Raw genomic sequence first — 25,761 nt, 5'->3', positions numbered from 1 at the left:
GCGGTGAGAGCAGCCACCATAGTACTCCCCGTCCACCTTTAATATATCTGATCACCTTCCTCTAAACTCCTGCCCCCAGCCGGCAGCAAGCGCTCCCTCGCACGACTTGTACCCTTATAAAGGAAGAAGTCCTCCATCCCGGCCTGTGATACTGGCTGCTCCAAAACGCCGCGGCCTCCGCGGATGCTTTTCCCCGCTCCGGGAGCGCTTGCATCTATATAAGGCAGCATGCACTCTTCCCCCGCCTCCCCCCGGCTTCTCCTCCCCTTGTCTCCGTCCCAGCTCCGGCGTCCCACACAGCTGGGCTGCCGCCCCCCGCACCGCTCCGCATTCTTTTGCCTTGTATGGCCAAATCCTTTGGGGTGGGAGGGGACCGGCTGGGCCAGCTCCATATGCCATTGGACACCTCTGCCGCCCGATCCCGCTCTTTTCCCAAACTAGGGGGATTAAATCAAACAGCTAGTTAATTTCATCGCCGTGCGGGAGGTCAGCGAACGCAGCTCCATCTCTGAGGACTTCTGTGCAGCACGCAGGTAAGTTGGCTTCTCGGGAACGAAACTCCGGGAGTGGTGGCTGGTTGGCTGCGGAGAGACTTCCCGCGGGCGAAACAAACAGGGTGCGGACGAGGACGGGTGATCACTTGCAAATACATATAGGTGAGAGAAAGAGAGCGTGCGCACGCACACGCAAGCACACACACACGCGGTTAAAGGAAATCCTTTTTAACAATACAATTTAATAGGTTTGATTCTATCTGCAGAGGCTTGAATCAGGATAAATAATTTTTATCGCATTGCATGTGCTTGTTGGCATGCTTAGTGCAAGAACGTTTGTGTTACTAGCAAGAGAGCCAGATCATGTAGTGGTTAGAGTGCTGAACTGGGACACAGGAGATATGGGTTCTTAGTCCCCACGCAGCCGTGAAGCCCACTGGGTGATTCTGGGTGACTGCCTCTCATGCTACCTACCTCACAGGGTTGTTGTTGGGAGGGTAAAAGTGGAGAGGAAGAGAACCCTGCAAGCCACCTTGGGATCCATATAAGTGGAAAACTGGAGGAGTATAACTTCAATGTAGAAATAGGAGTACGAATGGCTGCTGTTAATGTGATTGTTGCTGTTTGCACTTTCTACCTTTAATTCCCTTCTGACCTCGCAGTTTACAACCTCTTTCCCACAATCTGCCCATAACACTCACAAGAACCTCAGAATAGCCTTGCGGGATTAGCTCAAGAGCCCTCTAGTCCAGCATTTTGCCTGCGCAGCGGTCCACCAGCTACCAGTGGGAAATCCCCAAGAAGAATTGGAGGCAGCAGCATCCCCACTGTTGATCCCCAGCAACTGTGCAATGGGCTGCAGTCCACAAAAGTTCATGCCAGAATCAACATGCAGCGTGACTCTGTTGTTTTTGCACGGTATTGTTTTCGCTGCAACAAAATACCTTTCTGGAATTTACCGTCTACTGGTTTCATAACTTGCTAGGTATCCCATGCACATTGAAAACTGTCTTATACAAAGTCAGACCTTTCTAGCTTAGCATGACAGGATAGCTGGTGTCTGCCTACAGTTTTAGACTACAGTTCCCACAATCCCTGTCCATTAGCCATACTGCCTAGTTTATGGAAGCTGTGATCCGCAGCAGCTGGAGGGCTGCACTTTGCACACTCCTCAGCTCCTGAATGCCTGGATTTTATGCCGCTGTGGTACGGCAGGCCTTAGAACCAGCATGTCAGCCAGGGTTTATAGTTATTTATTTACTGGCTTTTTATCCCACATCATTAGCCAGAAGGCTCCACTTTTGCTACCCTTCATGCCTTAAGTGCACAATAGGTTGGTTGAAAGATATCCAAGAAGGAAATCAACTGTAATGCTGCAGGAGGTGATTTGATGACCTCTGGATGGCCTGAACTATTACTCCCATGAGTCCCAGACCATGTGGTTGCTGGGCAGGGATTATGGGAGTTGTGGTCCAAAACATCTGGAAGACACTAGATTGCCTGCCCCTGCCGCGTGTCAGGTGTCTCTCTCTTCACGTTTGAAAAGTTCATCCAACATCCTTGGTAGTGATATTGATTTACCCTAATCCTGGCGGATGATACCCTTTTGGCTAAAGATGCATGACTTGTACTCCAGAGTTGGAGGTGGACAGAGGGGGTATCTAAGCCTACCCCAGCTCCATGCAGGAATTCAAGAGCTACAGCTTCCCCAGCAGATGGCTCTTCAGCTGCTGCTTGAAGACCTCAGTAAGGGAGTCCTCACCTGAATAATGACTTTCATCATCAAGCCCCTCTTCCCATTTATTCTCAGAAATAAGGAAGGAAAAGTCTTCAGGGTGTTTTGAAGATTTTGTGCATTTAAAGAGAGAAAGGGAGGAAGGAGGTTTGTTCAAAAACTGTAATTTCAGGGGTGTTGTTTAAAGACTTGGAAGTAAGTCCTATTGAAATCAGTGGGATTTAGTTCAGAGGAAGCTTGCGTTGGATTGCACTGCTGGTCTCTCCAGTTCTGATATGCAAAGCACTTTTGTCCTGCTGGCCCACACAGCACTTGGGAAGTCATGAGCTGCTAAGGCTGTACTCAGCAACTTCCTCCGTATCTTATTAAATGCTAACTCTTAGTTGATGGGGTGATGGGCAGAGAAAAATGGATTTCAAAGAAGAAACAATGGGTGCATTAGTAAAGATGGAATTGTGCAAGGCAGAGTAGTGCTACAGTCTATATGTTGAATCAACCAATCCCCTTATCCACTTGGGCTACCACAGTCCCTATCTGGCTTGTGGGCATCAGTCTCCTGGCGTGCTCAGTGTGCAATAACCCCTCAGTCTGGGTGCATCCTACATATCTATATGTTTACCTTCCTAAGAAGCTCAAGCATACCCTGAAGATCTGATCATTCATCCCAAAGGTGGTGGTGCTGGTGGTAAGTGAACTATATGTTTATTCACTACACATGCCCAGAGGTGCCCTTCTTTTAACTGCTTATATGTTCAAAAATTGAAAGACGTACTGAGAACTCCTCCAGGTTGAGCAGTAGCAACAGTTGAGCCCCTGTTGAGAGGGACCTACGGAATGCACATACAGAAGAGTTTCTGCACTTACTGTGGGCTGCAAAGAAATGAAAGGGCTCACTGCTGGCCCTCTTGCCTGGATGGATGGAGTACAGGTTGCTGTTGAAATGTGGGCTATCTTGTTATCTGAACTCAGTCATTGCTTTGCTCATATGAGCTCATATATCTTCACTGGTGATAGTTTTAAAGTGTGTTTTTACAGAGTGTGACTGTCTGGCTGTGGTTCAAAGCTCCAGGAGAGCATCCCCCAGCCTGGTGTCTTCTAGATGTATTAGACTACAAATCCCATCATGGAAGCCTTGCATTGTGGGGATGTTAGGAGCTGTAACCCTACATATCTGGAAACCACTAAGTTGAGCTAGGCTGCTTCTGTTCAAGTGAGTGGGGCTTGTGCAACAGCATTTTGTAATGAATTGAGTTATAAAGGGAAAGATACTTCGGAGACCTATCAAAAGGTGAGCCATAGTCAAAGAAATCTTGTATTACTTGGACCACCAGACTCTACCAAGTTCCTCCCTAAAGCAACGCAGAACAGAAGCACAAGCACCATATAAGGAGACATGAGGAACACATGAACTGGGCTGACAACGGGAAGCCAGGAGAGAGGGCTGGGAGTAGTTCCTGAATGCCAGAGCGGCAGCCTTGGCTCACCGATTAGAAATGGCAAGAAATCTGCCCGTGTGGTGCAAACAGTGTGCCAGCCCCACCTGTCAAATGAGGCCCATGTCTGGTCATCACATCACGGAGGGAAAGGAAGACTGATGTTAGGGCACAGCCATTCTTTTCCAACCTGGATGCCCTTTAGATATTTTGGACTTCAACTCCCAGCAACCCTGGCCAGCATGGCCAATAGTCAAGAACACTGGAGGTTTTCATTTTAAATATTAGGAGAGGAAGCCTGCCATAAATGGCCTTACTCATCCTCTTTCCCTTCTGAAGCAGTCCAGAAATCTCCATTGCACCACTAAGAAGAACATGCAGATAAGGCTTGCAGGTGCACCCTGGGTAAATCTCGTGTGTCCATCCCTGCCAACACCTCATCTTCCCCCTCCACACACATGCACTTACTCAAAAGCCACTGCAAGGGGATTGAAAGGCAATGGTTGAACAAAGCAGGGAAGGAGAGGCTAGCTTAGAGTGTCGTGGAGGTGGAGTGCAGAGATGAGCCACTCTGCGGCTTTCTCAAAGCAGGGATGACAATGCCATCTGTCAGAGCACCAGGGTAACTCATGGGCCTTTCCAGTTCTAGGATGCTTTCGGGGTTACTATTTGTGACTTGCTTTGCATATAGGAAGTCAGAAGGTGAGGAAAATAAGGATGAGTTTGCTTTTCTAAGGACAAAGTTCTACTTTGTGCTAGTAGTTTAACTAGAACTGCTTTATATAGATACATATTTCTAGTGAAAAGCCAAAGATTGCATTTCACCTGGCTGAAGCTCTTTTGTTAAGGCTCCTTTCATTTTGCAAGTTTGTTTCTTTATTATATCTATTTATATGCCACGACATTAACCCACACTTGGGCTCTCTGAGCCAAGTCCAACTGATAAGTGAGATGTGCGCATCACTGGATTGAATGGAGCTTTCTTCTTCCCTGTGTGATAATGCATAGGACTGCAGTCATGCTAAGCCTAATAAATGTGCTGCTGCTGTTCTCTTTCCCTTTGGGCTCATTTGCATGATCATGATAAGGGAAATAAGCTGTGGTGGCTTATTTCCCCCAGCTCAGATGCGGGCTGGATTTGCCTAAGTACCTTCACCGGCATGGCTTGCTGTCATCCAGACCATGGATGGCATGGCTCCTTTGGCTGGGAGGTGGGTTACAACCCTCAAACAACCCAACAGCAGCTCATGGTTCTTGGAGGGCTGCTTCCAGGGCTGCCAGGGGAAGTGTGTCCACAAGGTAATCATGAGGCTGTGATTATGATGATCCCGAGGATATGGAATGGGCTTCCACAGGAGGTGGCTGAGGCCCCATCGGTGAGGGTGTTCAACGATAGGCTGGACATGCACATGGTGGGCATGTCGTGAGCAGAGCCGGCTGGAGCCGGGGGTCAGACTAGATGGCCCGGCAGACCCCTTCTGACTTGTTCTGTTTCTATTTTCTATTATCTTGCAGCTGGAAGCAGAGATAAAGCAGGGAAAATGAGCTGTTCAGGGCAATCACCTGGATGGTGATGCCCATGCACAGCCCAAGGGCAGCCATCCCATGAGGCGTCCACTTGCTCCCAGCATGGGACAATTTCAAGACTTACCTCATCCGAGGTGCTGATCCCGGCCAGTGCAGTGACCAGGCAGGAGTGCCAGGGATGGCTGCCTCCACAGCCACTGCTGCTGGAGGTGCACCCCTCCGGTGCCGCACCATGATTCCCCACCACTTGGCCATCTGTATGTCCTGCTATTGTGACGGGAACTCACCAGCAGCGTGGCATTGCAAGGGTGGAGCAGCGAGGCAGCTGGGTATTGGAGAGCTGTGCACTGGCAGGGAAGAAAGGGAGCACAGAACCAGAGTGCTGCTGCCATGGCTGCTCTTGTGCTAAACTTGATGACAGCAATGCAGAAACCATGGGAAAATATTGGAACTGGATTCACACATAACAATAAGCAGTGATGAAATGTGGTAACCCTACAACAAACCACTAATTCTCCATGGGGATGTCTTGACCATGGGTGTTGAATTGTGTGGCTTCCAGCATGGCTTGTTGCTATGTATGAACACACCTATTGTCTAACATCAAAAAGATCTCTGGCCATTATAAATGAGATCATTGATGACATTTTAATAGTTTGATAGGAAATAGTATTTCTTTAAAAGTTTGTGTTGTACTACTCAGTGAATTCAAGTAGTCCTCCACATATTTCAGACTCTACTTCCCATCATTGCTCACCACTGGCTATGTTGGCTGATGGGAGTTATAGTCCAAAGCATCAGAAGGTCACAAGTAGGAGTATTAAGCTTTGAACTTAGCAAGTCCTATTCCATGTTGTCTTAGTAGACTCATTGAAATAAACAGGATTTAACTGACTTTAGATACGACCCTCTGGTAACAAGAAAAATGCCCTTCAAAATAGGTGTAAATATACATTTTCAGGCTAGATACTGAAGAAACAACTTCTTAGAGTTTTCCAATTAAACCTAACTGTTTTTTATACAAAGCTGTACCAGGCTTTCTAATATCACATATGTGGCATGTTTTGCTCATTAACTGAAAAGTGAAAACTTTAAGTATATTTTTGGCCTTGAGCAATACAGTTCCACACCTTTTCATTACTCAAAGCACTATTTGAGCCAAGTGATAGGACTTTGCATTCCCAACATTCTTGCCATTTAGTTTTCATTAGTTTCCCAGAACCCTTTGTGGACCTGGTTGTGTCTTTGCCTTACCTTTGTGCAATAGTAATGTTTACTTAATTCACATTTCCAAATTCTTAATTATGAATATCAAGCATATTAAGTTGCCCTTTAACATTTTGTTTTAAAAGGGAGATACTGCTTTGAGGAGGTGAGTTAATAATTCAGCAGTATCCCTGCTATTAATTCAACAGGACAGTCACTTATGCATTGCCAAAAATGAAGTAATACATCACAATGAGAGAGAGAGACAGAGAGACACAGAGAGAGAGATCAAAAGATATCACGAAGTTGCTTAACAAACTACACGTACACAGGGGTCTCTTCCTTTTCTGGTGCATGAGATACTTGCGGAATGGTAGCATTGGTTTCTGTTTTAGGAGCAGGGATGGGGTGACTGGAATGTGGGTGAGCAAACTCACAGAAAGATCAAAACCCTACTATTACTTAGGTTGCTAGGAAGCATTTAACTCCTACATTCCAAACATTTTAAAACCGTGCTATTAAAATTCTGTGATGATCGCATAATAAGAACTAACAAGTCCTGAAACAGAGTAGATGTATGGCCCAAGTACTGGATGAATGTTTGCAGTTTTTATTATTAGTGGTGTTTTCTGGAAGTTACATAATGACAATTGGATTGCAAATTACTTAATAAAGAAATAGTTCTAACAAATCTTCAGGTTTATTTCACTAATGATTTTCAATAAGTGAAACACATACTTAATGAAAATCACACATTTGTGTTAGCCCTACAAGAACTAGACTCTTCATTTGAAGGAAGAAAATACTTGAATTATAGCCAAGAACAGTTCATAGAAACATGTCAGAATAAATTAAGATACCAGCCAATATGGGGTATTGAGTGCCACCTGCTAAAGGATGGCAACAATGCTGATTGAATTTAATTCTGTACTGCCGAATAACCAAAGCTCACTGGGTAGTTCACCGTGATTTTAGCATTACAATAATCAATATACATACAATAACAATACACATGCAATAAAATACTGTATAAAATTCCAGTATACACAATTTAAAACAGTTTGGACATTTTAAACAATTTGGATAAGGGTTTGACTTGTTTAAAACAGCCAACATCCATTCTGGGGGATGCCATTAAATGCCTGAGAGTAGAGGCCCATTTTAACCTGATACCAAAAGGATGGCAACGTTGATGACAGGGGAGCCCCAGTAGGGAGATCATTCCATTTTGGGGGGCCACCACTGTGAAGGCCCTCCCCCCTTGTTGCGTCATTCCTGGCTTCCTTGGAGGTGGGAGTCAGAGGAAGGCCTCACATGCACATAAGCAGTCAATGCAAGTTGGCCAGATTTAGTGTTATATGGTTCGACCTTCTGATCCAGCTATTAATCTGACTGCTGCAAATTGCAGAAGCTGCAGCTTCTGGACGGTCATGGGCAGCCACACACAGTGTGCATTGCAGTGATCAAATCTCGAGATTACCAGAGCAGAGGTTACTAAAATCCCTTTATTTGAAAATAATTTTAGCCACGTGTACACAAAATAGTGTTGAGACTTAGGGGAGCCCTGATTCCAATTTAGTCTTCAGCACTAATTTAATAAAGCCCATAGGCAAAACATTGCCTTACAATTTCAGCCCTAGCCAACTCTGCAAAATGATTATATTAGCACTGAGGCACTTTACAAAGTTGTTATAAGGAATAATGAGATAATATTCTAAAGCTACATAATTACTGTGACTATTTCTTCAGGGTTCAGGAATCAAATGTCCAAATTTAAAATTTCATAAATGGGTGGCCACTTTATTATCATACAGCCTTCAGCAAATTATTTAGGATTATATAATCCTACTCCTAAATTTCCACATTCAGCACATTAAAAAAAAAAAAAGCTGTGGAGCCCAATAGGCCAAGTTGCATTGTGCTAAATGCAGAACATCAGTAGGCAGAGTGAGGAACCAGATACTGACGCATAGTTACCTGTTGTGAGTCAATCCAATGTAGTTCATAGTGTGTTAGACTTAAGCTGGAAATACCTGAGTTCAAATCCTCAGTCAGCCATGGAGCTCACAGGATGCACTTGAGCCAGCCTTTCAGTCCAACGCCATTCACGGGAGTGTTGTGAGCATAAAATAGGGTTGCCTGACCCGACTGGAAGAAGGAGGAAATGCAAATGTGCCAACTAAAAATACCTTGAGGTGAATCGAACACTTGCCCAGCAGGTTTTCCCCATCCCCTCAGCCCCCTTTTCTGGGCACACCCTGAATCTACTCTGCAAAGGTCTCTAACCCTTCAGAGCAGATCTGGTGGGATGTGGAAAGAGGGGCGATGGGGAGGAGGGAGACATCCGTTGCATCAACACCATGGACACAGCCCTTGCTTCAGGAAATAAGAAGTTTCCATTTATTACTGACCGTGTGGGGAATACAGATGTTTCTTTTGTGAAACTGTACAAAGAGAAGTGGGGAACAGTAGGCATCAAGGTAAGGATGTACAAGAAAAATCAGAGAGCAGGTGTGCTGGGAATGTACCATCAAAAGAACACTTGCAGTTGATTCAGACGTACAGGAAATAAGTCTGAATGATGTAGCATGTAGGTAGCCCCCAAAGGGACTACACAAGATGCTCAGGTTGTAGGGGAGGGGAATGAGTTTTCCATAGGTGCATGAGAGTAAAACCATAGGGTTGAATGGGTTAAGACAACATAACACAAAAAGAAGAATTTTTGGAACAGGCAAGCATTTGCATGCCTAAGATGTGCTCCCAAAGGAAGACCTTTCAGGACAGGCACATTAGCATATCTAAGGTGTACATGGGGAGCAAGGCTTCCAACATGGATCCACCTTAAGTCTAAATCTGTTCTTACAGTTTCAGGCTTTTAGCAGCCATATTAGGGCAGAGTTTTTGCTCAGTTTGTCTTGACAGATACAAAAAAAGGTGCATCGCTGACCAAAATGTGTGTTTGTGTTCCTTCCCCTCCACAAAGGAGATTGAGGTACACTATCAAACATGCACACTTGCAGATGTGCTTGGGAACAGCTGCCTCAGTAGGTCCAGTTTGTGTATATGAACCATCAAAGTGAATGTGTGTTTCTGGAAAAAATGGCCTGCTTCTCCAGAGGGATTGCGAGGATGCAGAACTCTGAAACATAACATATAAGGGATGGAATGTTAGCATCACTTATTGGCTCTTGGCTCCTTTGTGATAAGGCTCATGGAAAGAAGGCAGCAGGGCAGCTGGTGACAAATGTAATGCTCAGGAAAGTCCCACTGGAGGCCACAGGACAAAGAGGCTTTTATCCTCCCTGTAGAGGGAGGTGTATCACAGCCTTGGACTAATCATCTCAGCCCCTATCTTCCTGGTGCTGGCAGAAAAGGGCTGCTTTCCTAGGCTGTGCTAACAAGTCAGCCTTTGAGCTCTGCAGTCATTGTCTGGCTACAGGTTTGGGGCTTGCTTTGCTTCCTTGCTCCCCTTGCTAGACAGCACTTCACTCTGTCACAACATAACAGCCAGACTTACTCTTATCAGCTACACTAAGGACATGATGATGATGATGATGATGATGATGATGATGATGATGATTTTTGTTTTTTTTAAGAAATTCCCTGGAGTTAGAAAGTGAGGAGCTGGGTCAGTTTAGTTGGTGAACATCCTGCACCTGCATGGTGACTTGGTCCCCGGAAGGAGGTTCTGCACAGATACCTGCATTGTCTTGAAAGAAGCCTCAAGGCCACGTCAAGACCTGCTGTCCCTTCCCACCCAAAGCTGGGAAGACATCCACGCTGCCCAGTCAGTGCGGAATTGCACAAAAATGCAATATATATATATACACACACACACACACACACACACACACACACACACAAGCTATGGTGGTTTCTTGAGGGGAAAGATGCCATACTTAATACATGTATTATTATTCCTATTGTGCCATCATGGCACCTTAGTACTTGATATTAAGGCAGGCCCTGCTCAGATCTAAAAATTAACCCAGGGAAAGTAACAAGCAATTGGAAGGCAATAATGGGAGGCACAGTTATGATTTCAGCTCAGGTAAGGCAGAGTGAACTTGCCAGGTGCTTTGTGAAAAGCAAGGTTTATTCTAGCATGGGTATTGACCGGATCACCCAAAAAGGAGATCAGCAACAAGGAAGACTGTTAACAGAGGACAGAGGTTTGCCTAAAATGTGCATATGCCAATTTATAGGTATTCCTGTGCATTTAGGAACAGAGAAAACTCTGCCCAGGTTACCTGTGTACCTGCCTGCTCTCCAGATGCTCCTATTCATGGATATCTCCCTCCTTTTTGATGCCTCTTTTTCTTTTTAATCTGCCCTTGGACTGGGCAGCCCATCAAATTGAGGACTGAACTTTACAAAGTAGGACACATGGCCACCCATGCCCGTCCAGCCCTCGTTTTGATAAACCAGGAGCTTCTAATCCTTATTAACAAGCCATAGTAGCTCAAGGAACAAGCACAGATCCACATGCTGCTCCTGGCCCGGCTAGACAAAGGGCGTCAGGGGGAGGGGAGTGGAATGCATGGAATCCACAGCGAACAGATAACTAATTTCCTGCTTATTTCTGAGTAGGCCTAGAGACTGGGCCTTATTTGTGCGCCTGTCTTTGTGCAAATAAAGTCTAAGAACGTCAGTTCAGTGAGGCTCCTTCATTGGGGGGACCCTCCCAGAAGCACAGGCCTCCTCACTCTGATCAGGATTCCTGGGCCTTTAACAGCTGTCCAGCAGGTAGACTCTGAGCAAGAGAAGGTTTACTTTTCACCGTAGCTGCTTGATGCCACACCTGTTTAATTTTCTGGGCACCTCACCTTCCTCAGTCTCTGATGTATTTGCCAATTAAGCTTGCAGAAGTCCTGGCAAAAGCTGTTAAGGTTCCACACAGCATCTCTTCCTTCTCCAGGGGCAGCAAGTTTTTCTTATACTCATCTGGACAATTGGTGGGAATCATAGGGGGTGACCCACTTCAGAGATTTAGGTTGGCAAGACTGGTGAAGGATGGCATTTTATGAGGCCCAACCTGGTGAAACTTCCTTAAAATTTTTATTCCTGAAAGAAAGAATGCTTCATAATATACCACAGGTCACGAGGGCACCTTTCAACTTCATCATTGCTTTTAAATGTAGCAGAAACTTGTGTCATGATGACACAAGCCTCTTTATCCCATTGAGATGTAATGCTATTATTGCTGTAAGCTTAAAAATGGATTTCCTTCCCCCCTTGGATGACAATCAAAGAATGAAGATTTGATTCAGTTATCAAACTCTCTGATGAAATTTAAGAGAGTAAGTTTAGTTAGGGGATTCAGCATCTCAAATCAATAAAATGGGGCAAGGGAAGCTGTAGGGCAGCAAATGCTGAATGTTCCAAATCTGTCTCCAGAATCTGAAAGAACAAAACCTATTAGGGATTTCCAGAAGGATAGCAGTGTTTGTTGTTTTTGCTGCAACTCAGACTAAGATGCTTGTGATACCTTAAAAACGTACAAATATATTATGATCTAAGCTTTGGTGGACTAGAATCCTAGTATAACCCTCACTTGCCTGGTTCACATGATATGACAACCCCTGAGCAGGGGTTCGATATGCAATGGCCTCACCATGGGTTAAACAGCCCATGGTGGGCTGTCATGTCTTGCAATCCAACCCAATGATGTAGCAGAGCCAGGGCTTCTAGGGATACAGTGCCACCATTTTTGTTAGACTGGATGTTTATGCCAGCTGCGACTGTACTCAGTCTTCCCCATTCTTTCCAAGCTTAGCTGCATTGCTCATGGTCGGTGGTGGGAAATGAAATTTCCCAGCAAGTATATACTGTTCCTGTAATGCAAAGCAGTTTGGGATGCCTTGGCCTTAATCTTAAACGGGCAGTGAAGCCCCATTTGCTCCTGATCGTGGAGGAGATGACAGTGTTAGAACTGATGTGGTGATACCTCAGTTTTTGGCCTCTTTTTGGGGATGTGGTTTGGAGGACTGTCATGAGGAGCATGCTCAGATCTTACCACTGGATTAACTGAACAACAACAAAACAAAAAGTGCCAAATCGGAAGGCACAGAATGACTAGAAACAGGACTCTAGCCAGATTTATTTATTCCGAACCCTCTTGTGATAAGCAAATTCTTGCCTGTTTTCCCAGGCCAAAGCATCCATCCATCAAGATGTCCAGCAAGCGAGCCAAGGCAAAGACCACCAAGAAGCGCCCTCAGCGTGCCACCTCCAATGTCTTTGCCATGTTTGACCAGTCACAGATCCAGGAGTTCAAGGAAGCTTTTAATATGATAGACCAAAACCGTGATGGATTCATTGACAAGGAGGATCTGCACGACATGCTGGCATCTCTCGGTAAAAATCACAACAAACCTGATGTGCAGTGCGATTTCAACATAAGTCATCATAGCACAGCAGCTGAGAAGGCAACCTGGTGGCCAATTCCATAGGAAAGTTTGCAGAGAATGCTCATCTGCTAATTTGCACGTATAAGAGTGCATCATGCCAATGGGAGACTTTTATACAAATCTATTAAATAAATAAATTAGTATAGGTGCACACTGAAAAACAATCATAAACTAAAATGCAAGACTTCTCACCCTAGTGGGAAAAACTGTGACCAAGTCACCTGTGTGCCTGCTGTCAAGAGGCAGTGTGGTGTAGAGGTTAGAGTGTTGGCATGGGTCTCAGAAGATCCTGGGTTTAGTCCTCACTCAGCCAGGAAGCCTGCTGGATGGCTCTGGGCCAGAACCTTCCTCTCAGCTGAACTTGCCTCACAGGGTTGATGTGGGGCTAAAGTGGGGAGGAGGAGGAGGAGGATCATGTGGGTTCCTTCAAGAGGAAAAAAAGTGAGGCATAGACTTAATATTTATTCCTTTATTTAGGCTTTTATATCCCATTCTATACAATAAAACATAATAATAGTAAGGGCCGACACAGTGAGCGTGGCTGAAATCTTTTGCCTTGACATGCTGGTTTTCTGTTTGCAGGGAGATGTTTGTATGGGGAACATTCGAAAGTTAGTCCAAAGTGCTGAGGTTCCTTCTACCCCCTAATTTGCCTGCACTGAAAGAGCCAGCCTCAGCCTCAGGCACCAGAACCCTTTTACAAAATTAGGGATAGCAGCACTGGCCTAACTTAACGAGTAGTTTAAGTTTTACCCGAGATAATGTTATTGAAGCTCTGTGAAGTTTCAAAATGCGTTACTGATTTAGTTACTATTACATTTATGCCCCACCTTTCCTCTGAAGGGTTGAAGGCAACTTATATGGTGGGTTCTTTCTCCTTCTTTACAACAACCCTGCAAGGGTGTCAAGTGTTTGACCCAAGATCACACAGTGAGCTTAATCGTTGAGCGGTGATTTGAACAGGGGTCTCCTCAGTCAGACAAGCAACCGCTACACTTGTTTACTCTGCTGAGAATGACCCTCATCCAGATGTTTGGGACAGGCTGAAAGAATTTTAAGATCACACATCACCTCTTGGAATCACACTTCTGTGAAAGTCTGTGAATGAAGCAAAGAGGCAGCACCATATAGGTGGCTTCTGGAAACAAAAAAGTAGCCTCCCGAAGTACTGAACTATAAATGTCCCAAGCCAGCAATGGCACCAGAACGTTGCATGTTTAATCAGTGCCATGTGTAGAGATGACCACTAGAGGGCGCTTGGTTACATATTCGCGTAGATCAGCGGTCTTCAAGCTGGAGATATCTGAGGAACTATTCTTGGTGTAAAAAATCAGTGTGGGACCCATTCATAAATACATTTCATGTAATACATTTTATTTGAACAAAATGTTACTGTTATGTTGCAATAATGCATTTCATACAGTGTAAACAAACTATTTATAAATGCATTAAATAACCCACTTATTACTTAGTAACTAAATAATATTAAATTTAGTGAACACATACTAAATTTTAGTATAACATCACTACCAATATGAAAAGTTACATTTCATTGGATGTGCTGGCCTTTTTGCCACAAAGAAAATCATAATTTGGTATTATTGATGACAGTGGCAAGTGCATTTCTGGTTCTGCATGCATATTATTCTTGCATTAGGTCTCTGTGATCATTTTTCCTTGCAGGTTGAATCCACTCAAATGAAACCATTGTGGTTTAAAACAGATTAATCTGCTTTTAGGGGTACGTGTGAAGGCTTTGAATTAAACTGAATGAAGACTTCCCTTGCCATTGACTTCTCTTAAATGAAGTCAATGTCTAAATGAAACAAAGGAATGAAGACCTTACAATCTCACTGTAATCAAAGAAGTAAACCACTGGATGATTCTCAGGAAACCCTGCATGATTCTCACAGAGAGAACCAGGGAACACAGTTTGAATACTGCAAGTGTAGATAAAAGTTCAGACATTTTTCCTGGATTAATGCTGAGCCAACTGAGCAATTCAGAAGTAGTTCATCCAGAAATGGGAATCCTGCAGGCCAGGGATGGATGTGCACAAGAAGTTTGAACAATTTACGATTTCCTCTTATTTTTTTACAAAGTCATACAGACTTTCCAGTATTTTCTTCTCCTGATCGTATGCCTTGCATGCTGAATAATCATATTAAGGCACAATCCTGTGGAGGTTGAGTTAGGGCAGAAAATGGTCCGCTGCTCTTACCATGCCCCAGCAAGCCTGGCTGACTAAAGCATTCTGGGAATTGTAGGCCTTTTTGCTCTCTGAACCTGCAGGGATTGTGGGGATTGCACCCTTGAACTGCTAAATCATACCCCCAGGATATGGTTTTATAGGCAATTTATGAGGAAGCTTCTAGGAAACTGCCCTCACAAGAGCAAACAGAGCATTCATCTTTGTTTGCAAGGAAAAGTTCACAGGGGCTTTTTATTGCTCTAATTTAGCTGGGCTACAGTGTAGTATTTATAACTAAGGTTTCTATCACCAAATCCTGGTAAAAAGGAACAAACATCCTTCTAGGGTACAGAAATAAAGGGTTGGAATCTCATTGTGCTATAGTCAGAATGGCTGTGAATTTCAAAGAGAGAAGCACATAAATGGAAAGATTCTCGGGCATGTTAAGATTCAGACTAATGTCCATAAACATTCACAACAACTTGGGGATCAACTTTAGTATGACCTTCGGTTCCTCTCAGCATGCACATGTAGGCAAGCTAACGCCCTCCAGATTTCAGGACTACAACTCCTATGATTCTAGGACAAGGGTTCTGCTGACGAAGGCTGCTAAGAGTTGCCTTAATTTCTGGAGAATACCAGGTTGCCTATCCATGATCAGGGATAACCAGAGAAAGGATACGGAATGCGTTTGCAGATCCAGATAATCTTGGAAACATTGTAAAATATGGTTTGCGATCTGCTTCATATAGTTCAAGGCATAAATAATTCTCCTGCTAAGAGACAATGTCAAATAATCCACAGTTTGCATTTTTCCTTCTGCACCAAAATAAGTGACTGTGATAGGTTTATCTCTGGAGTAAATTAGTAAATAATAATAATAAATTAGGGCTTCCCGTTGAGCTCAGTGTAAAACAAATTTATACCACTTTCCTTGGAGTAAAACCCATGGAAGTCAATGAGAATCACACCTGAAGACATGCATATATGATTGCACCGTTAGACTGAATTTAACCTAATAGCTGTAAGAATACTTTGAAGAATGAGGTTGATAAACCAATAAAACAAGTGGGACCTGCAATGAAAAGTCGCAGGAAGGATGCTCCTAGGTCAGGGTCCCAGGTTTTTATGGTCCCTTCCAATTCTATAATTAACTTCTGCAAAGAATTAATATCTCAAGAGGATTCAGAAGTGTATTTAGAAGGCTAGGAGGATTCCTCTTGTAGGAAAAACATGCAGGTGCCCATATTTCCATGCACACAGCATACACAGGGAGAAAGCAGGTTGTGCCCTATTGTATAACCCTCCCAAATTTCCACTATTGTCTATAAGCAACCCGACCTGGTGGAAAGCGCTCTTGGTCTCCTTTGTACCTAGGACCATTCTCAACCTGAGTATTCCCCAGCTCATTGTAACAGGGAGCCAGGGCCAGCCCTTCCATTGGGCAGAGTGGAGCAGATGCCTCAGGCAGCAGTTACGGAGGTGGCAGCCTCTTAGCTGTTTGTTCTGAGCTTACCAGCTGTTCCCTTCTGTTGGAGGGAAAGCTGCACATGCCGCACACCCCTTCTACCCCACCTGAAATCAGCCTTCTGTAAAACTGGTGCACCTGGAAGTTTTGATTACTGCCGTGCATGTTGGCTGAAGCTGATAGGAGTTGGAGTTCAACACCTTTCAGCCAAAAAATGCCCATGTAGGTATTCTGAGGCACGCTGCACTCACTTTGGCTGCATGTTCTTAACAGAGCATCAAGAAAATGGATGGGACGGTTACATGGGATTCAACATTGCAAGGCTTGGCCAAGCAATCCTAGAAAAGGTTTCAGGGGAGAAAAAACCAAATGTCTCAAGCAAACCATGTGCTAGAGAAAAAAGGGGGAAGCACACACCCAAAACAGCACAAATACCATATTTCTGGGGAAGAAATATTAATAATACTCAGCAGGAATACAATCAGTTCCCCAACATATTTCTAAAGATTAAGCCTGCAGCTCTTTTTGTCACAGAAGACAAACATACCTTGGGATCCCCAGCCAATAAAACTGCTATTCAGTTGTACCTCCTCCTTTTGGGGTTATGATAAAGAGAATTGCAGGGCTTAAAAGTTCCTCCGGCTTTGTTGAGTGATGCCAGTTCCAGGATCTCAAATTTTATCTCCTACGTTCCAGAACAAGAAAGCAATACGTGGAGGTGCTCTGGCAGCCTTCTCCAACCTGCTGACACTCCAGATGTTTTGGACTTCAGCTCCCCTCCACCCGTCAATGGTCCAGAATTCTGAGAGCTGCAGTCTAAAACATCTGGAGGGCATCCAGCTGCGGAAGGCTCTACTAGAGTGAGATTTGGCTGAAGAGGTTCAGGCACTAAAACATGGAGTAATCTTTCTACTGGCTGGAACTTTCAGGGAAGAATCCCACTGATGAGTACTTGGAAGGCATGATGAGTGAAGCTCCTGGGCCCATCAACTTCACCATGTTCCTCACCATGTTTGGAGAGAAGCTAAATGGTACTGATCCAGAAGATGTCATCCGCAATGCTTTTGCCTGCTTTGATGAGGAGGCCACAGGTATGTCCCATGCATCTGACCTCCTTCTGGCAACTGGGGATTCTGCGTTCAGAGCCTAGAAAAATGCAGCTGACCAGGATTTTAATTTTTCTTTTTCCTTCTGTCCCTTTGTTCCCTCTATCATCCTTTTCAGTTGTATGCTGCTTGGGGCTGGGACCTTGGCCTGTAGTGGGCATTTTCTTTGGGTTTCTCTGCTAAACATCCAAAACAACTCATTTGCCTGCTGAGCTGCTGGACTGAATCAGACCTCAGTGGCCTTGTTCACTCTGGTGCCCTCCACCTGGCTGGGGATGGTAGGAGTTGTACTCCAATACAACTGACTGGCACCAAGTTTGGAAGTTTGGAGGTTTCTTGTGTTTTCTTTATGTTGGGTAAATTCTTCTTAAGTTAAATTGGTATTCAGTGGATTCCAGTCCAAGTAAAAAGCAAAGCAAAATGGGCCTCCTGAGTGGGGCATTGGACAAGATCCAAATGAGTCTTCGTTTCATAGAGAACACGCCAGCTTTGCTGACCACTTCACATTACCTGGTGTTAGGAGAGCCTCCACTAATTTAAATCCTTGCCTTTTATCTCCCCGCCCCCATCCTTTATCTTCTCTACAGGCTTCATTCATGAAGACCATCTGCGTGAGCTGCTCACCACCATGGGGGACAGGTTCACAGATGAAGAAGTTGATGAAATGTATCGAGAAGCCCCCATTGACAAGAAAGGCAACTTCAACTATGTGGAGTTCACTCGCATCCTGAAGCATGGTGCCAAAGACAAAGATGATTAAAACGGAGAGAGATCCTGACTTCTGGCTGCCCTGTGTCCCAGTCCCCTTGCTCCTCCTCGAAGTTTCCCTGGTGTCACAGTCAAGTGTTAGAATGGGCTACCCAGAGAGGGATATGCTATGGAACATTTCAACAGAACTAGCCCTATTCTAAATGAGGAATAAGCTAGTTGCATGCGCGCGCGCGCGCGCGCGCGCACACACACACACACACACACACACACACAGAGTGGTACTGATCCTATATTAAAATTAACTCCTTGCTTGTCATGGAGTCAGGTCCTTGTAACCTCCCCACTTTCAAGCAGCCTAAACTGCAAATGGAGGGAGGAGGAAAAAGCACTGCAGAAGCATCAGACTATCTGACCCATACATCTAATTCATACAGCCATTCAGCATTGGATCTAATATAATCCAAAGGGGCCAGTTGTGATTACCATTTCAAGACTTTTACTTAAACAACAGATGCCTCTATTGTTGCAACTGTTGATTGCATGGAGAGAGCACTTTTAAACTTGCAGAGTGACTTACAAGCTTTATTTATATCACCACCACAACCCTGTAAAGGCAAGCACTATTGTTCCCATGTTATAGATGGGAAAGTGAGACAAGCAAATGCTCTGGGACCACATTTTAAGGATGCTTCTGCACAGAGGCCCCTTAGTGCTAGCAATCAAATGATACTGTGTACCTATTCAATCTTTTCTTAACAGATTTTTTCCTAGCAAGGAAAAAAGATGGTAGTGGCAGTGATAAACATGAGATGGCTACAAGTGCCTGCCTTTGTGGCAGGCAATGGCAAAATAAGTCTCATCTAGAAGCATCCAGACTTTATAGAAAGGTGAGGTTTGATTTCGGATCTCGCCAGTCCAAAATACTCTCTACTTGCTGGACCATACTGGCTTTTAACCTCATTGTTTCCATTAAACCCCTTCAAACCTCACTGACACCAGTCTAGCCTTGGGATGGTGTCGCTTGCCTGGGACAGCCTACGCCATTTTGCACTCGTGATGCTTTCCACAGAAAGAGCACCTCTGCATCTGCGGATGGGCAGCACACATCTGAAACACTCCCTGCCCCCAGTGGAACAAAGACAACTTTGAAATCCCAAGTTTCCTCAATTTCATTCCAAATCCACGTTGCCTGCACACACAAGATGTGAGCTATACTGCTGACATGATTATTCCAGAAAGTGTGAAATCCTGTTCTGCACAAATTCTATTTCCTCCCCTAACCCAGCATTTAAAATATATTGCTGGCTACCTGAAAAGCCTAAGCAAGAAGAGCACAAAAGTGAAGATCTCACTGATCCGTCACATCTAATTCAGATTTTCCTAACCTGATGTCCTCCAGCTGTTGGCTTACAGTTGCCATCATCCGGACTAGCACAGCCACTGGCCATTCCGCTTGCTTCCTCCCTCGTCACTGGCCATGTTGGTTGGGTGGATGATGCGACTTGTAGTCCAACACGACTGCAGAGTGCCCCATTGATCTAATTTAACGGAAAAATCTTGTTTTAGAAGAGCTTGCTTTGATGATTTCATTCCCTTTATTTAAAAAGAAGTACACCTTTTGGAATATTTCAGATTAGCTTGTACAAGTTAGTAAAATAAAGGTGTAGCCTGTACAGTTGTTTGTTGATAATCAGACCAAAGTTGTTGTAACGTAAAGGAAAAGTATTGAATTGCATAAAAAGAATATAATACAAATGTATTACTTTCTGTATGTTTTTACTTCAACCTGCAGTCATATGTTGTACATGCACTCAGACACTTTAAAAATTTACTTTTTGAACCTCACAATAACCAAAGCTATCTGGGCAATATACAAACTAAAAACATAAAACTCAAAGTAAAAATAAAATAGGAGAGTTGCCATAAGGAAAGATTTTCCTGTGAGCCCTTGCACTGTCTTCATATTACACACCAAAACAATGCTTCACATCACAAAAAGTTAGATGCTAAAGACATTAGGTGGTTGCATGTAATGACACACTTATTCTAAATGACCAGCTAATTCAAGGAAAATGGAGCACTCCTGAATCTTGGTGAAGTTCACAGGGCTTACAGGGCAACACTATACAAAAGTAACAGCTGATAGATTTGCCCTTTGAATTATGTCTGTGTCTTTAGGACCAGAATAAAAGTCTACTATTTTCTGTGAAACACACAAAGCTTTCTCCCTCTGCCTCCAGCCAACTGATTTTAACAGGAGCCTGATTTCCCATTGAGCAAAAGTCACAGCACTCCAGACACTCATAACACTCTCATTGGAGTGGGAATCGCTGCTAAAATGCTTCCTGCTCATGATGGTATCCATAAGTTTTTATGAAGCATATAGCAGTCGAATTTTGTTACATTTCTCTTGCTTGTCCTAAAAGCTTAAATAATAAGAAAAAATATCACAAAACCATAGGTTTTTAGTGCCATGGAAGAGGAACCAACATGTCGCCCTTTCCACTTTCTCCACACTGCATAATTTTAAAAACCTCTGTCATGTCTACACTTACCTTTTTTTCTGCAAAGGTACAGTTGTAACTGTTCCTCATAGGGAAGCTGCTCCAGCCCCCTGGTCATTTTTGTTGCCCATCTCTGAACTTTTCCAAACTCTTGTTCAGGTAAGGCACATAATATTCTAAATGTGGTTGTCCCAAATATTTGTATGGGGGGGGTGGGTATGATCCTGGCAGTTCTATTTTGTATTCCATTCCTAATTATGCCCGACACAGAGTTTGCCTTTTTCATAGCAGCTGCACAGTGGGTTAACATTTTCATGGAGCTGTCCACCACCCCAAGATCCCTTGATCAGTAACAGCTAGCTCAGATCCCATCAGCCTATACTTAAAGTTAGGATTTCCCTCCCAACAACTTTACACTTGCTTACACTGAGCTGCATTTGCCATTTTGATGCCCATTCTCCCAGCTTGAAGTGGTCCTTCTAGAATTCCTCACAATACATTTTGAATTTAACTACCCTAAATAATTTGCTGTCATTCCTTGGTCACTTCACTGCTTACTCCTAGTTCCAGATCATTTCTGATTAGGCTGAAAAGTGCTGGTTCTAATGGGAATCCTGTGTGTCTCCACTGGTTATGTCCCTCGATTGGGAGAAATTGCCATTTATTCTCACCCTCTGTTGTATGTGCTGTAGCCAGTTAATGATCCATAAGAGGGCACCCCCTGCTTTTTATTCCATGACTGGTATGTTTTTTCATGAGCCTTTGGTGAAGTATTTTGTCGAAAGCCTTTCAGAAATCCAAACAAACAAGTCTACCTGTTCACCCTTGTCCACGTGCTTATTGACACCTTTAGGGAACTCTCAATAGGTTAGCGAGACAAGCCTTTCCCATGCGGTGGTCATGTTGATTCTTTTTCAGTAGGGCTTGTCCCCTGTGTGCTTACTTGATTCTATACTGAATAACACTTTCAAGTAATTTACATAGAACAGATGTTAAGCTAACTGGCCTTTAATGCCTTGGCTCCCCCTCTAGATCCCTTTAAAAAATGGTGTTACATTGATGATACTCTAATGATGGTTCCACAACCAACTGCTCTAGGGCACAATCATTTAGGACGTTAAGAAATTTAACCTCTCTGTTACAACTGGAACATTTAGACAGTCAATCTGTTATTATAGTACTGCCTTTTGGAGGTCTCCATGACATCTACAGTACTTCCTTGGAGGGCTCTGTGATGCCATTCCCCATCTCAAGATCATCTTGAGCATTTTGGTCTGAAGGACAATAGCACTTTTAACATGTGATTAAATTTGCTTTCAAGCCTGGGATTTTCACCTATAGTGTGAGCACACTTCTGTGATTAAATTTGCTTTCAAGCCTGGGATTTTCACCTATAGTGTGGAAGAGTCTTCACATGTTGATTATCAAGTCTGTTGGACTCAATGCCTTCTTTAATGTAGAATGCAACACCTTCAGGATGCCCTTCCTATACAGTTTATATCCAGAGATAACCCATTGGTTATCTCTGCTCCACCAAGTCGCTGTAATGTCCCCCATATCAAGCTTCTCCTTTAACACCAGGTACTCCAGCTCTCCTGTTTTGGCTCTGAGATTTCCAGCATTCGCATAGGAACACCTAAGAACAGCATCAGTCTCCAGACACGTGCAAATTTATGTTCTGGCACTTACGCCTCTCCAACTGGTTATTATGTCTCACGGTAACCTTGCGGCTTATTTCCTCCCCTCCTACATTTGGGCAATCAGAAACTTCCTCTCCTTTATCCACTAGGGATGATTTAACCCAAACAGGATGTTTCCCAGCTCCTGTAGACTTTCCCCCAGGGTTCACTTTAAAAGTTGCCTTGCCACCTTTTTTATGTTAAGCACCAGCAGTCTGGCTCCATTCTGATTCAGGCCTGACCTGTCCCAATTTTCCCCCAAACATGCATTGAAAGCATGGGGAAGTACACCCATTTATTACAGGGCTGATAGGGAAATGCTGTTTTCTAGAGTAACTACCACATTAAGGAATTGTACCAATGTGTGTAGTGCAGATGTGATGGAATCAGCACACAATTCATTCCCGTTGCCCAGAAGGCTAGCAATTTGCATTAGACAAGGCCTGGCTTAGGGGAGGGGTCTGGAATTGACAGCGAATAGTTGCCTGATTTTTCTCTCTGGTCCTACTCCTGTGCCTTTAGGAGTAGAGATGATGAAATTGAGAAAAGAAATGAAAGAGATGGATTTTTTCCCCTTCACTTTTTTGCCCTGCCTGTTTCACCTACTTAATCCTCTTCTGCTCTTGTTGTTTAAGTTGATGTTAAAGGCATAGGTGAAAGAAAACTCATTAGAAGCTAGAGGAGAAGAGGACAAATGCATCTTGAAAGGAGGGTTGAAAGAATGTAAGAAAGTGCTTTAACAAAGAGAGACAAGCAGTGGGAAACTTCCTGGTAAAAAGCAGAAAAATAGAAGAGAAAGGCGGGCATTTTCATAATCTTGTCAGTGCTCTGTGTCTTTAAAAGCTAAGCAATAGGCAAAACTCCAAGAGCAGCCCCTCCCTACCCAACTGCAAAAGATCTAGAGCAGAGGTGGACACAAGGTAGATCTAGATCTCCTGCTAGTTCTTTGGCTAATTTGCAAGAGATCAACAGAGGTTTGTGACTCCCAACTGTTTAACAGAAGCAAGAACAAGCGAAATACTTCCTTTCTGGGATAGAAAGATTTGCCGGGGTGGGGGACACACATCAGAAACAGATTTTTGTGTGACTGGGCTGCGAACTGATTTCCACTACACATGCTTGGTCTGAAAACATGCTCAGAAGTTACCTTGTACCTCTATTCCCTTCTGAAGTGATGATTTTACACTAGTTCCAGTGGGTGGAGCTGGGGTCCTGGCCAAAAAAAAAAAAAGCAACAACAACACAGTTGAGCCCAGTGAAAGAGAATGGAGGAATGCTTCCTTGAGTAAACATCCTAGTTCAATGATTTGTTCACCAAGAAGCAGTGGGCTTACCTGAAACTGCTGACTCATTGGCAAGAGATGGAGTGAAAAGTGTTTTGCCTGAGGGGAAAGATTTCAACCTGCCTATGTGCATATAAAACACAAAGGCTGTGTCCTTACTGTGTTGGGACTTGATTTTAATGGAATGATTCTCTACCTTGCCTACAATGCAGCACATTTACCCCAGCTGCTTCTAAGGGGGCCAAGCACCGTTTGGAGGGGGGTTCAATTGCTGCAGTCTGGAACAGATGTTGAACACAGCCATTACTTGAGGAAACGTGGTTTCCCCGGGTACTCCTAGTTTACAAGGTTGTGCAGCAACACATCTGGATTTAACAGCCCGGTACTGGCTCAGTTCACTGGCCATGGATGGATGATGAACTCCGAGATCCAAGCTTCAAACTAAGGCAAGTAACAACGGTAGTTATAGATTTGCGCTCTCTCTTTTGAACCTGAAAAGCTGAATTGCTGTGGGTGTCTAGGTAGTAAGTATGTGTGTATATGAAATCCCTTGCTCCATATATGTGTGCATACAAAGTTTATTTTGTGTTTGTGTTATATTTTAATCTAATCAATAGTAAATATCTTTACTATAATGATTGTGTTAAGCAACAGTACCCTGTTTCTTGAACTAGTGAGTATATGTGCAATCCCAAGAACATTCTAACTTGAATGTACTAGGAAAATTTGATAAGCTTTTTTACTTCTCAAATTTTATTTTATTCTCTTCAGTATTCCAATTATGGATGCTGTTGGATTTAGGAAAGGAAAAATAGTACAGAATTTGGCAAGTTGATAGCTAACATTATTACAGTAAAATCCACAGAAGACTTATTTTTGAAAACTTATTTGAGACTTGACATTTACATTATGAAACAGTCATTTTAAAAGTCTTCCTATTGCACAAGCCCCTATCATCTTCAAACCCTGGGAACAACCAAACCAGTTCTACGGTGGAGAAATATTGTTCTCACAACTGCAAATGAATAATCAATTTAGGGCAATTGCAGTGTGTGAATGAATTCATTTCTATCTGTTCTCTGTTAATGCATCTCAAATTTGAATAGCTAATTTGCTGAAGATAAGCTATATCAATTGAATCAGGATGCAAATGCACTTAAAGTCTTTATGCAAAGCTTAACAAAAGAAGCCATCTTCTGACCATTTGTTTTCAAGCTGGCTATAGGACTTCTTCACAATGAGGAATTTGAATATGATGGTTCAGACTGATTAAGTACAAATGGGTATATGCAGTAAAAGACTGATATATTTCAAAATAGTCACTGAAAAGAACTTGGAGGGTTAAATCCATATTCCCAGTCTGGTATATGTGCCTGGAATACATGTTTGTGTTCTTAAATTGAATTAACAGCAAAACTGGTTACATACAATAGCACCACTTAATTGCAGTTGTGAATGGTTGCTTTGCTTATCTTGTGTTTTAGTTAGAATGGTCACAGGATGTGCTCTTTTGCACTTCATTGACGTTTGGCCTTGTTTTTTTCACTCTGCCTATTGCCAAAGTGGAGGATAACGCCTTCATATGTCACATGAAATGAATGCCGAATCTGCTAGTCTTTAAGGTGCCACAACTCAAACTACTTGTACTGCAAACTTACAGCTCTGTAAAAGTAAATTCCACTGAATTCAGTGGGAATTATTCCCAGGTATGTTGGTTAGGTTTGCAGCCTAACATTCTTCGAAAAAGTTTGCTTGTCACTGGGCTTGTTTTGTGTCTAAATGTCTGAGCGGTGCCTTGATTTGGATCTTGGAAAAATTCAGCTTTATATTCTTAACGGGTTTCAATTCTTCCCAATTAGCTTTAGGTAACCTTTACCTTTTAACCCAACTCACCACGGTAAGATGTTCTGAGAGGCAGGTTACAGGGATGATAATGTGGAGGGGGGAGATCATTCTTCCTTATCATCTGCCCACCCCACCACTAGCCTTTCATAACATCTAGTCTGACAGAGAT

At 43.5% G+C, this 25,761-nt stretch overlaps 1 protein-coding gene across 2 annotated transcripts; it reads left to right on the top strand.

The window, feature by feature from the left end:
• Positions 1–391: 391 nt before the first annotated feature.
• On the top strand, positions 392–20,040 carry MYL9 (myosin light chain 9). 2 transcript variants are annotated; one of them, XM_044447512.1, is made up of 4 exons: positions 392–533; positions 12,547–12,752; positions 17,394–17,555; positions 18,158–20,040. In XM_044447512.1, the coding sequence occupies exons 2-4, from the start codon at positions 12,569–12,571 to the stop codon at positions 18,328–18,330; spliced, it is 519 nt and encodes a 172-aa protein (XP_044303447.1). In that variant the 5' UTR covers positions 392–533; positions 12,547–12,568; the 3' UTR covers positions 18,331–20,040. The 2 variants fall into 2 exon arrangements, with proteins under 2 accessions (XP_044303447.1, XP_044303448.1); XM_044447513.1 differs by having other exon boundaries at positions 518–656.
• Positions 20,041–25,761: the final 5,721 nt, after the last annotated feature.

This window comes from Varanus komodoensis, unplaced genomic scaffold (genome assembly GCF_004798865.1).
Source record: "Varanus komodoensis strain SLA01 unplaced genomic scaffold, ASM479886v1 scaffold52, whole genome shotgun sequence".
In the NCBI taxonomy this organism is placed as follows: Eukaryota; Metazoa; Chordata; class Lepidosauria; order Squamata; family Varanidae; genus Varanus; species Varanus komodoensis.
Note: the sequence above shows the minus strand (reverse complement) of the source record. Positions and strands in the feature narration are given on the sequence as shown.

Bases quoted from the DNA above. Each gene is read 5' to 3' on its own strand.
- MYL9 (XM_044447512.1), top strand. From the start codon at position 12,569: ATGTCCAGCAAGCGAGCCAAGGCAAAGACCACCAAGAAGCGCCCTCAG. The intron at 12,753-17,393 runs GTAAAAATCACA...TGGAACTTTCAG, and splicing joins CGACATGCTGGCATCTCTCG to GGAAGAATCCCACTGATGAG. The intron at 17,556-18,157 runs GTATGTCCCATG...TCTTCTCTACAG, and splicing joins CTTTGATGAGGAGGCCACAG to GCTTCATTCATGAAGACCAT.